The following is a 13,640-nucleotide window of genomic DNA, read 5'->3' on the forward strand; positions in this document are numbered from 1 at the left end:
CTGAAGATGTTTGGGCCTAGGACACTACCCAGAGGAACTCCTGCAGAGGTGTCCTGGAGCTGGCATGACTGACCTCCAACAAGCTCAACCACCTTCCTACATGTCAGGTGTGATTCCAACCAGCTTCCCATTGATTCCCATGGACACCAGGTTTGCAGTAATTCCTTGATGCCACAGAGAAAAATGCTGCCTTGATGTGGAGGGCAGTTACGGCCAGCCCACTTCTTTTGTCCACATTGGAATGGCTATAATCAGGTCAGCCCCTGACAGGAATCGAACAGGGCGTCAGTGAGCAGGTTACTGCTGAGCAAGTGCTGCTTGATAGCACTGTCAACAATTCCTTCTGACACTTTGCGGCTGAGAGAGAAGAGACTGACAGGGTGGATTTCTCCTGCTCAGAGAGTGTACGGGCAAACTGGGTAATTTTTCACATTATCAAGTAGATGCCAATGTTGTGATACCATGATAGTGTAGATCATGGCAGAGATGGATCATCCGCTTGGCATGTTTGGCTGAAGATTGCTGTGAATAATACGGCTTTATCTTTTGCACTGATAATCTGAGTTTCCCCGTCATTGAGGATGGGGAGCCTCTTTCCAGGCAATTGTTTAATCGTCCACCAACATCCATCCCTGCAAGTGGCAGGACTGCAGAGCTTAGCTCTGATCCATTGGTTGTGGGATCGCTTAACGCTGTCTATCACTTGCTGCTGTTTGGCGTGCTGGTTCTGTTCTGTAGCTTCACCAGGTTGACACCTCATTTTTATATCCGTCTGGTGCCGCAGCCTCCTGCATTCTTCTTTCAGCCAAGACTGATCTACTCGCTTCATGGTGACGGTACAGCAGGAAATATGATGGGGTTCGGTAGTTAAATACAATCCTGCTGATGGTCCGCAGGCCTTTCGTGGATGCCCAGGTGAGCTGCTGTTCTGTTCAGAATCTATCCGATTTACCACAATGTTAATCCCACACAACACGACCAAGGCTGTCCTCAATATGAAAACAGGAATTTCATCAACATATACAGCAGCTACTTCTATCAATACTGTCATGGAATGATGGACCGGTGACAGATTGGTGAGGATGTGATTTTCTTCCTTATTGGTTCAAACCCAATCTAGCAGCTATGTCCCTGAGGATTAGTCAGGAACGATGTTTCCCAGTTACTCATGCTAGTTGATACTCTACTTTAAATGGAGCAGTTCTTTCTGAATCTTTGTTATCATCAGTGCTTTTTACAGCTGACGTTTGACATGGAAGAGGAATGATTCATCAGCTGGAAGGCAGGGCTGGAGGTGGTGATCAGCAGGAGGTACCCGTGTCCATTTCTGACCTGTTGCTGTGAGACTCAATGGGGTGTACACAGCACATTGTCAAGGACTCCCATACCCAGTCTCCCTCAGTTCTATACTCTCTCTGGTTGCCTGGTCCTAAATGTCAGCCACTTTGTACTGAGGAACAGCAACGATGGAGTACGAGACACTGGCTGTAAGAGGGAGTCACATTCGTAGAATCGTGTCAGGCTGTTGTTTGACTAGGCTGAGCAACTACTCTCCCAAGTCTGGTACAAGTCCCATTTTTTCTGAAGAAGGATCCAGGCCCAAAACATCAGTCTTCCTGCTCCTCTGATGCTGCTTGGCCTGCTGTGTTCATCCAGCTCCACACCTTGTTATCTCATAAGTCCCTACACTTTGTTCTCCTAAGCTCAAGCTGAGCTCTCTCGCTTTTGCATGAGTTATGATGATGTGAAGCTAGCCTCGCCTACTCAAGGGGGCTTGGTATTGACAGTTCAAAAGATGTCAGAGTCTGACCTCAGTGACAAGCCCAATCTATACAGGACTGAAACTCACTAGAGTTGCACTGGGAACCTTTCAGCTGAGGCAATGTGTTTACATCTGAACCATCGGCTAATAGCTGTTGCTTTTCAAAGATCAGGCTTCGCGCTACAATGAAAGTGCCAAATGACAGCAGGAGATTGTTATCTAAGGCATTGATCCTCCTGCTTTTTCCTCTTGCGTGCCAGGTGTGGTCTTTGTAGCGACTCAGCCGAATCCCAGGACAAAAGCTTCACTCATTGTCTCCCAAATGGATTGAAAATGGCATAAGTGAGACGAGATGCTTGACCCCATTGCCTCTCTGTTCATGTATTTGAATTAGAAAGTTACAGCTGTAGGGAGCAGGATATCCATCACAGCCTGCCCCTTCAGCAGAGAAGGAGAATTAATGGGGAGGGGGTAGTTTGACTAGAAAACTGGACTACACAACTGAACTCTGAATGACAAGGTTTTAGAATAATATCTACATGAGAGCTATTTATGGGATAACAGTGTAAGAGCAGCTTTGTTGTGATTTAGCAGCTTTTAGTGTTAAAATACCTCCATTGGAATAAAGCTGAGCAACAGGAGACAGTTGCTCAGTCTTTGAACCTGCTCTCGTCAATCACTCAAGCTGGTTATTAACTCCATCTGTCCACCTTGGTTCTGTCATTCACCTTACCTTTTCCATAACAAAACATCGGAGAACCTCAAATGTGTCACATTAAACTGAGCTCCAGCCCAATAGCTTTTTCAGCCAGTGTTGTAGATTTTGTGTGTCTGTGAGTGTGTGTGTGTGTGTCTGTGAGTGTGTGTGTGTCTGTGAGTGTGTGTGTGTCTGTGAGTGTGTGTGTGTCTGTGAGTGTGTGTGTGTGTGTGTGTGTGTGTGTGTGTGTGTGTGTGTGTGTGTGTGTGTGAGAGAGAGAGAGAGAAAGGATGCACTTCCTGATATTACTCCTGAATGGTTTCACTCTAATTTACTACCATCATCTTTACATCTCCTTGCTTTAGATTCTCTCTGCCTGAACAAATTGTTTCTTCCTCTTTAATTAAGTTGATCGATCAACAAGGATTTAAGTGATTAGACAGGACATACTGTTGGGAACGATTAGCAGTTGTGGTGTGACTAAAGTCCTTTGGCCTGACCAACTGCAAGGAAGGAGCTTGCCCTTAGCAGTGCAGCGATAGTGTCCCTCACCCTGGCCGGAAAGGCCTGGGTTCAAGACCCATTTGCTCCAGGGGTGTGTAATAACATCTGTGATCAAGTTGATTAGGAAAAATAGCTTAAATGTTCAAATTGAAAAACTCATCCTGAATATAAAATTAACCTTGCACTGCTGATCCCTGTCTTCCTATTTTGTAATCTCTCAATCATTTGTTGTTCTGTCATTCATTTTTTTTGTCCTGGTGGAAATATTAACCGTTGCAATTACTTTAGCCCGATAGCTGATAATCTTCTCTGTCTGTCAACAGCATGGGTCCTGGATGAAAGAAACTTCAGAGCAATCTCATGTCAGCTCTTCACTGATATTGGATCCAACACACAACCACCACCTTGCACTCTGGCACCAATCGGCAATGCCAGTCCGACGGGATTAAAGACTGTCAATGTGGAAAATGCGACTAGCTCACCAGTAGAAGTCAGGGTTCTCAGAATGGGTTAGAGGGAGCCCTTAACCCTCTGGTCTGGGCTGCATCTCACCTCACCTAAGCCACATCTTACCCAGGACATCCTGATGCTGACACTGACTGCCTGGATTGAAAAGTATTTCTCACCTCCTGAGGCAACAAACCCCCATTTCCGATTATCAAAATAAATCCTATCCTCTCTGCAGGTTTCTAACTATTTCCCCATTCCACAGTAAGGTCAAATGCAGTTTGTACCTAAAAATCTTTCCTGAGCGAACAGATCCCGAAACAAAAAGTTATACTAAGAGCTGAAGATTTGGCCAACCTCTCCTATACCACCCGATCAACCTTGGAATGACTGAATTATTCGAGGATGACATGTCAGCGTTGGGTCCTCAGATCTCCATGAGGTGCCCCCTTGCCTCTCATTACCAATCATGTTGCCCCATTACCCATTCACCATGCCAGCCTTAAAAGCAGCAGCAGCCAGATTTCAGCACAAGCCACCTCTTTTTGCCCAAAGCGTAGCTTCCTGGCCAGCTTTACCTGCTTCCTTGTTCGTGTTTTGCCAGTCCGCAGTTTGATGTATCTCGCTATCAACTCATTGCGGCCTGTGAGAATGGAAAAATTTAATTAAACCAAATCTTTAAACTTCCATTTTCATTAAATATTAATATAACAAGCAGCAGAAACAAGCCTCAACATGTTAAACCCATATTCCCACCAATAAAGATGACTCCAATGCTGGGAGAAGACCATTAAGGTCTATGGAAGAACACCCTCGAACAGGAATGATGCTTGCTAATGGCAAGAACCAATCATGGATAAGCCTCGCCTGTCGACAGTGGGGCGGTGTTTCAGCAGTTAGCACTGCTACCTCACAGCCCTAGGGATCTGGGTTCAACTCCAGCCTCGGGAGACCGTCTGTGTGGAGTTTGTGCATTCTCCCTGTGTTTGCGTGGCTTTCCTGCAGGTGATCCGGTTTCCTCCCACAGTCCGAAGATGTGCAGTTTAGGTGGATTGGCCGTGCTAAATTGCCCGTAGTGTTCAGAGCTGCGTAGGCTGAAGTGAGTTAGCCATGGGAAATCAGGATTACAGAGGTAGGGTAAAAGGGAAGGGGGTGCTTTTCGGAGGGTTAGCATTGTCTCAATGGGCTGAACGGCCTGCTACCACACGGTAGAGATTCTGTGTACAGCCTTCTAACATGTGGAGGTTGATGTATCTTATAGCTCTGGTTGGCCAGAAAATTCTCCCATCACCTGCCCCAGGTACATCAAAAGGACTTGTAGATTGATCAACCACATTGTAATGTGACACACCTTCCATAGGTGCGCCATCAAGCCCTGAGTGAGTATTTCAGCCTCTCACCCAGAATTAGGGCTGCTACGGCTGCATCTTGAGACCCTTCTCCACCGTGGGCTCCAGGAGGAGCTGGGTAGAGGGATGGCAAATCAGTCATTCTTTCCAGCCCTGCTCACTGCCCATCATAATTCATTGGGTAGTGTCAATGCGTGCCCATCATAATTCATTGGGTAGTGTCAATGCGTGTCCATCATAATTCATTGGGTAGTGTCAATGCTAGGTGGGGACAACAATGTGCTTGACAGTGATGATGTTTTCCATTGGCCAAAAAGTCACTACCCGAGCAACCTGGATCTGAGAAGTTTCATTGGCAGAGCTCTCCAGAGCTGACATATTATCCCATCTCCATCTTTGCCTCCCCACCACAATCGCTGTGGGAGTTGGATGGCTGAACAGATGGGATTAGCACAAATATCAGCAAAGATTTCCAATTCATCCCAAGCTGGTCAACTCCAATGGAGCTGAGGTTCCATATCTCCATCCGTCCATGTTCTCGCAAAATAAAAGCTAAAAATCTGCCTCCTCCAGACATCCTGAATGGACAAGAACATCGGTTCATCAGGAAAGCCGGAAAGTTTTACCAAGAATAGCACCAGAACCTGGTTCCCAATGTCCAGGCCCAAAACTACAGGAGAACTTAAAAGGTACATAAGTACAGCCAACCAATGTTCTATGAATACAAACAGGGGGAAGATGTACAGAAATGAATGGGGTGGAAGACAGATTAAAAAAAAATTTCAAATTGCGATAGTAATAGGCAGAAACCTTTTAATTAAAGCAGTCTCGCTCTCCCTGTGCATAACTGGGTCTGGTTTGGAGAGGTGGGTTTAGGTATATTTTTGTGAGGACTTGCATCATTGTAAGACTTACTGATCATACATTCTGTAAATTTTAGGTACAAGAGGCAGATTGATACACAGAAATGATTTAGGTTTAACAATTCAAAGTTTGCAATCCGGTGAGGAACCGATGCTTCTGTGCCAGGAACAGGGCCGTGTAACTACCTAAATCCATTCCAGGCTGGCTTTGGGAGACTCTATGTTACAGCAAGTCTGTGCGAATTGGGCTTTCATATGGTCTGAATTTAAAGTAGATCCCAGAAGCTCCTCCCACCCAAATAGTTTGGAGCTGAATCAATTGGACTCACAGGGATTCTGCGGTAGCCACAGTATTCTCAGTTCCAGAAGACTCATCTTCAAATGTTGTCACTCTCAGCAACTTTATCCACCTGGTAATGTGGGGTTTGCTGCACACTGTACTTGCTTCTGGGACATGCGTATGCAATCAGTTACGTGGCGAGCATGGACCAGTGAGTATTCATCACAGAGCAGAACCGGCAAGTTACCGAAGAGTCAGGCAGTTTGAATCTGCTGGCTTTGTGATAGTGACCAAGAGTCTAAACACTGTGCCTTGTACGATCGACAGGGCCAAGCTCAACTACTGCAAACCGCCTTGCTTTCTATTTAAAATCCTCCCAAACGGAGTCAGCCGTGGCTCAGTTGAGTACACTTTTACCTCGGATTCATAAGGTTGTAGGTTCAAATCCCGCTTCAGGACTTGAGCATATGAACTGAACCAACATTGCTTGGTTCGACACCGAACACTGTAAAAAGGTGCTGTCTATCAAATACAGCATTAAGCCAAAGTTTCCCTCATGAATCCCACAGCAGTAGTTTGGAAGAGCGTAGGGATATTCTCCTCAGTCTCCAGGCCAACATTTATCCCTCAATGAATACCCGCTAAATCAGCCGCTGTGTGTTTTTAAAAATACTTTCAAGGGGGGACAGTGATTGCAATTCACCGCACTGACATCAAATACTTTGCAGGGTGTCCGCAATTGCGAAAGGTGCTATGAAAATGCAAGTCTTTCTCTGGTATCACAGAAAGACTACAGAACCTGAAAACCCTACAGTAATGGATCCAAAAAGCTGTGCCAATCTTCCTGATTTACTGCATTCCTCGAATCCCTCCAGATTTAGCTCCAGCAGCATCATGCAATAAATCTGCCATAAATAGCTTTCAGCAACAACATGACAAAAGCAGCAAGATATTTGAACCCTTTCTGTCACTAGCTGAACCAACCTGTTAAGTTTGATTTCTCTTATTACCGGAAAAATCCCTCTCCAGCCCCTCTGAGCCTCACTCGAGGCTGTTCTTATGTAAAATACATAAGGCCTGGGTTTACAGTACTGCGAGATTATGCTCACCTCTCTGTCTAGACTCATTATTTCTCTGAAAATATAATCGTACTCCAGTCTCAGAACAAAAGCTGTGGTTCACAAAAGAACATTCCCTACACTCCGATTGTCAACTGAAAAGAGAACCGCAAATAGAAACCCCTTCTCTGTTGGGCTAGAGCCAGAGCCAGCGTCAACTTGCCTGTTTCCACTGGCCATCAGATTGGATCTTCACCTCCTGTCCCTTTATGGGACTGCATTTTTAATCCCTTACAAGTACAAGACCTACATCTCCTTCAAAAGAAAGAGCATCTGTCTCAGTACTCAATTGGGATTCCATCAGACAGTTCTGGAACCTCACGCTCCCCTGCAAATTAGTGCATTGCTCTGAGAACACTGTCGCATCAGACCCCTTCTCCTTCGAGGTGACAATGAGGAGCAGCTCTTTCCCATGAATACTGAACTCACATGTTCAGTCGCCTAATTTTCCCTAAACCTCCCACCTTTCTATCTCTTTTGTTTATTCATTCATGGAATGTGAGCATCAAAGTCTGGGCCTGCATTTATTGGCCATCCCTAATTTCCCAGAGGACTTGGAGAGTCAACCCCATTCTGTGGGTCCTGAGTCACATGTAGGCCAGGTCAGGATGGCAGTTTCCTTCCCTGAATGTTTTCTTTCCCCCTACAATTACCAAAAGTTTCATGATCAACATAACTCTAATCCAGATTTGTTACTGAATTCACATTCCACCACCTCTTGTGGCAGGATCTGAACCTGGGTCCCCAGAATTTTACCTTTGGGTCAACTGCCTAGTGATAATGCCACTAGGCCATCATTTTTCCCTCTATAACCACTTTACCTGATCTTCCTCTTAACACCGAAGACCATTGCTTTTCTCTAGTTCCCTGTTGCGGAGTCTCCAAGCTCAAACCTCCCATGAGAAAGTCCTGCAGCTGCCCTTCTCCCATTCCCACTGAGCCACCAACCAGCCAACTTCCCTCACTATTCTCCCCTCGCTGGAATAATGCTGTAAATGTGCTCAAATACTCCCAATCCGTTTGCAAACTTTCATCATCATTCCCACTCGGGCAATAGATCTTTTGACTTCACTGACTTTGTAAAAGACTGCCACATTTCTCGTCACCCTTGCCCATCTAAAGACTGGAATACATTCTCAACTCCTATCTTTCCTGCTTTTCCATGCTTGAATTTCCCCATTTCCTCATGACTCTGCACCTGTCTCTCCCGTCATGGTGCTGAAATGGCTAGGACAATATCACAAATGATCCAGTGACTATGATCATGGTCTCCTTCACCACAGCGCGTGTGTCTTTTTACACATGGTCACCCCTCTCCAACACCGCTCCTTCGTCGACTGGCTGAGTGAGACAGCCCTGCTTCCACACTTACCCACTCCGTTCTAGCTATGCCTCTCTTCCCAACCCCTACACCGTTCACTCAAAAGCCTCCAGAAGAATTCCACTCATTCTTCCTGTTCCTCACTCATCAGCAGCTCCTCTTTTATGAGATCATTGGCTGAACGGAGCTCACAAAAAACAGCCAGTTGCAGGACTCCATCTCTCGAACTCTCCAATCCTTATCTTGTCAAAGTTCGTGTCTAATTTCCAAACAAACCTCCTCCAGTTAAATGTTGGAAAGATTGAACACTCTGCCTTTTATTTCCTCACCACCAACCCCATCCTTGGGCTGATCCAAATTGCTTGCATTTCATTTGAACCCAAGTTGAACCTTCAGTAAGCAAACCCTCCCTTTCCACAACATTTCTTTCTTAAACTCGACATCACCAGTCTCCGCCTGGTTTCGGCTCATCAGTGGCTGAAACTCTCTTCACCCATTCCAATGCAATGCTGGCCAACCTACTACCCTTTGGGTCAGCCAGAAATTATGCTTTCCACTTCTGAAATCTTCAAAACATTTTGCTCTTCAACACCATCCATGCATTATGTCCTGATCCTCCAAACCATCCATTTCTTACAATGTAAAATCTCTCCATGACCTCACCTCTCTCAATCTCTGCATCCTCCGACAAACTAGAGCTCCCCGACCTCTCTGTCAGCTTCTTCTGCAGCTTGCTATGATTACCAATTACTACAACTTACAAATACGTGTGTCGACAATTGGCACCTGCACTTTGTACTGTCTATTCACCTCATTACAAAGACTCCTTCCTAAATCACTCCAACCTCTCTCTTTCTCTTCTTTCAAGACCATCCTTAAAATCCATTTCTTGAAACAAGCTTTCAGTCACCCCCACCAAAATCTCTTCTCTTTCTTCAATGCACATTTAAGTTGTTGTCAATACAAGTATATAAGGAGCAAGACACTAAAAGATGGAGGTAATGTATTCAAAGGAGCTAGTGAAGTGATTATTAATCAAGTTACTGGTTATGTACGGAATATCCATGAGTTTCCACTCTGTCTCCTCTGATCTTCAGTCAGGAGGAGGAAATTAGAGAGTGATCTTTTGGAAACATGAGGTCAGATTAGCAAAGAGTATCTTTAAGAACAGTGTGAGAGTCTTTGTGAAGGTTAGTAGAGATTTTGAACATTATTTGCATGGGAAAGTCTTGCCTAAGACTTCCCAAAATGGAAGAGGAACCAACTGTAAACATGTCAACCATTCTGAGTATCGAGAACATACTCAGTTGGAGGCTCGAACAGCTGGGAGTAACGTGCATTAACCTGAAAGTCCCATCACCAGCCTCATCAAAAACCCCACCTCAGCTGCAGTAGGGCATTTCAATCTAGCATTGGACTGTTGAGATAATGTCAGACTGGTTAGTCAGCTCAGGACCCACAACCCTGAACAACAGACAGCTCACAAAATGATTTTCCAGAATGATTTCAGGGATCAGGGATGTTAACTACAAAATGTAGGCTGGAGAAGTTGAGAGTGTTAACTTTAGAGCAAAAGAAGATTTGAAAGAAAAAAGGTTGGATTGAGGAATAAAATTATGACAGCTTTACATAATGTAGACCCTTTAGCAGATGTTACAATAACTATACCATGCAAATATGAAGTTGAAGCCAAAAGATACTGGGGTAACAGAGAATTTTAAATAGTGAGCAGTTGGGTCATGGAACTTGCCATCTAATGTAGAGACGATCAATGACTTCAAAAGCAAATTGCATACACACGAGACAGAAATAAACTTATTAGGGGAATGGGACAGGCTGGAGTGGTCTATAAGGAACCTACACAGGCTTGATGGTCCACTGGTCTCTCTTTGTGTACAAGATCCCTAACATGACCATTGGTAACTACCGATGGTGGCACGGTGACAGTGGTTAGCACGGTGACAGTGGTTAGCACGGCTGCCTCAACACCAAGGACCCGGTTGGATTCCAGCCTCGGGTGACCATCTGCGTGGAGTTTGCACATTCTTCCCGTGTCCGTGCAGGTTTCCTCCCACAGTCCAAAGATGGGCAATTTAGGTGGGCTGGCCATGATAAATTTTCCCACAGCATCCAGGGACGTGCAGGCTAGGTGGATTAACCATGGGAAGTGCAAGGTTACAGGGACAGGGTGGAAGGGTGGGTACGGGTGGGATGCTGTTCAGAGGGTTGATGGGCCGAATGACCCGCTTCCACATTGTAATGATTCTATGACTCAATGGCCAGTTGACTAACGTGTGCTTTTGGAGGCGGCTTCACTGCTACACGGTTGAGATTTGGTCTTTGTGATTTGCCACATGGGCCATGTAAGCAGGATATAAGTTACAAGTTGCCGCAGTTACAAACATTAAAACAACGGGCTCACAGTCTTTAAAAACCCAGTCCACGGTAAGTCTGGAGGGGCTGACAGGTGGGATTCCAGGGACTTTCTGATCATTTCTCTTGTTTGCTATTTGTGGGATCTTGCTGTGTCCAAATTGGCAGCCACTCTTGCCTACATGTAAGAGTACGTGGAAAAAAAAATGTATGCAAGACTGTTGCAAGTTTTGGAGTGGTTTCTGAAGCCACGGATCTCTGGCGCTGAGGTGGCTGGCTGCCTGGTGTGAAAACTCAAGACATCAAACATTAAGTATCTATTAACACGTGAGCCATGCTCTGCAATGGACCGGACTGAGGAGGAATGAGGTAACACAGCACAGAGACCTGTCCACTGGAGCATGGTACACATGCCATGTTTGCAGTTGGCTTTGTAGTTCGTGCTCTTGGAAGGCACCAGGCCGATTTATTTACTTACTTGTTTTGAAAAATCTCATCCTAAGGTGGGCTGGGGCAACAAAGTGGGTGTGAGATGAACCACAGGCTCCTGTGGTCCCAACCTCACATGCACACTCTTGACTGATCCCTCCAAAAACGTCAACAGGCACAAGAAACATTATATTCCTGAACGTGTTCAGCTGGTGCACACAGAGGCCAAAACACCAGTTCTGTACATCTTGAGGAAAACCAAGTGGCTTGAAATGTAAATAACAGTGGTGTAGTAAGGATTGGCTCAGCACAGTGTTGAGGGTAAGTGGTTTGTTATCATCCAGTTACTACCAATTTGGTAAATGAAAGGCTTGCATTAATACAGCATTTTTAACTAGTCCCCTCAGAGACTCTGAAAAATGCTTGCCACCCCATCAACTTTGAAGGGAAGGGATCGTCAACAACTATGGCGGCCATTTTACAAATGGCAAGACCCCATAAACCACAGAGCAAGGGAAAAAAAAGTTACTAAGTCATCATTCTTCGGAACGTGAATGAAGAAAATGAATTTAGACTTATGGAGCACTTTTTCACAACCTTATTAGCTCTCTGCAGCTAATCAAGTGCCCCAGCAGTCTATTCAGTGCTGTAATGTAGGGCAGTGAAACTAGTTACTGCCGGCTACATAGCTAACTGCCAAAACAAGGCAAAGCTAAATAAACAGATCATCTGTTTCATGTTTGGTTGATGCATAGATATGAGCAAAGTTCTGGCCTGGACTACGGCAGAGTTAACACTCAGTTTAACATGCCATCTAAAAAGGTATCACTTCCATCAGAACAGCAATGAAACAACAGCCGAGACTTTTGCATTCAGGTCCCTGGAATGGGACTCGGAACCACAAACCCTGTGACTCAGAGGTGAGTGTGCAGCCACTGAACCGTGATTCAAATATGATGCAAAGGAATCATCAGCAGCAACGAACAAACTCAACGCTGTCACTGGTCTACAGGGTGGAATGGTCTGTAAATGTGCCTGTTGGCAAAAAAAAGCGCCAAACCAGGCCAGAAAAGTTCAGAGTTTAAGCTTCTGTCTGTTCTGAGTCAAGACATCTGACTAGGGATGGATTGTAATGATTACTGGAATGGTCTGTCTTGTCAAGGTTCTTATGATCTTCCCCTGGTAGGGGGCCACCTGACAGTTGGAATGGGATTCACGGTGTACAGTAAAGTTTCAGTCAGAGTTGCCATCCACAGAAAGCGCATGGGCAAACTTCAGTGAGGCTGGAAAGTGAATCTTGTCAATGCAGGGTTACAGTGTCTGGAATGTGTGCACTTGTGATTGCTCATCAAATTCCACGTTCACACACAACCATTTTCAAATTCCTCCTGTGTTGAAAAATAAGCCCACAATTAACCCCAACCTGACAACGTGTGTCAGGAGGCACATTTTTGTCATCTCTCGTACATCGTTGCTAATTAAAAACAGGGCTCGGAAGGTCCTATACCAATATTCTCCAAGCTTAACACCCAGCTCTCTGCCCTCTCAAGTAAAATTAATCTTCTCTTGGGGCTGTAAAAGAATAACGCGAGTGCTAGTCTGTCCTATCTATCCTGGTCTTATCTACAACTCACTGCTTCCCAATATTCTGCATTTAAATTTAGACACGACCCCAGTCTCAAAGCCATGTCCTCTTCCATTAGTGGGACAAGGGAAATTGTTGTGGAACTAAAAATAAAAGTCCACCCTGGCAGTTTTGTGAGACATTGATAAGGAAATTGTTGATTAATTAATTGTTGATTAATTGATAATCGAATGATCAATTAGTCCCTTAAACAGACATGACATGAAGAAAACCCCAATAGGGGAGTATTTTTGGAACAATAGGTTCAAATCTTCCTTCAAAACATGTTACATTTGACATACCATTACTCAAATCATGTACCCAAAATGTAACATTCTGAGGGAAATGGGATTTGTATTTGAATGAATGAATGCTCTCTGCTCCCGTCATCTCCTGAGGTGACCTGACAACTTGCTGAAGGTTTCCACTAGGCTGTGTTACACTGTGTACAGGACAAGATGGAATTAATTCTTTCAGGGCAGCCCGGTGGCTCAGTGGTTAGCACTGCTGCCTCATAGTGCCAGGGACCTGAGTTCAATTCTAGCCTCAGGCACCTGTCTGTGTGGAGTTTGCACATTCTCCACGTGTCTGCGTGGGTTTCTGCCAGGTGCTCTGGTTTTCTCCCACAGTCCAAAGGTGTGTCGGTTAGGTGGATTGGCCAAGCTAGATTGGCTAGTGTCCAGGGATGTGCAGGCTGAATGGATTAGCTAATGCAGCGATAGTGGAGTTGGGGTGGCTTTGGGTGGGATGCTCAGAGGGTTGGGGTGGTTGATGGGCTGCTTCCACACTGTAGAGAAGCTATGACTCTAGAACACTAAATATCAACATCATTTCCCATCTCTTGTCTTTCTAGTGGGGAAACCCGCCCAATTT

The 13,640-nt window shown here is 45.2% G+C and overlaps 1 protein-coding gene across 2 annotated transcripts in view; it reads right to left on the reverse strand.

The window, feature by feature from the left end:
- LOC125462770 (transcriptional enhancer factor TEF-5-like) overlaps window positions 1–13,640 on the reverse strand; it is a 151,943-nt gene that overhangs the window by 69,946 nt on the left and 68,357 nt on the right. For both annotated transcript variants that reach the window (XM_059653472.1, XM_059653471.1), the window contains exon 2: window positions 3,989–4,053. In XM_059653472.1, the coding sequence (XP_059509455.1) occupies window positions 3,989–4,053 (65 nt within the window). The remainder of the gene's footprint in view (window positions 1–3,988; window positions 4,054–13,640) is intronic.

This window comes from Stegostoma tigrinum, chromosome 21, assembly GCF_030684315.1.
Source record: "Stegostoma tigrinum isolate sSteTig4 chromosome 21, sSteTig4.hap1, whole genome shotgun sequence".
Taxonomy (NCBI): Eukaryota; Metazoa; Chordata; class Chondrichthyes; order Orectolobiformes; family Stegostomatidae; genus Stegostoma; species Stegostoma tigrinum.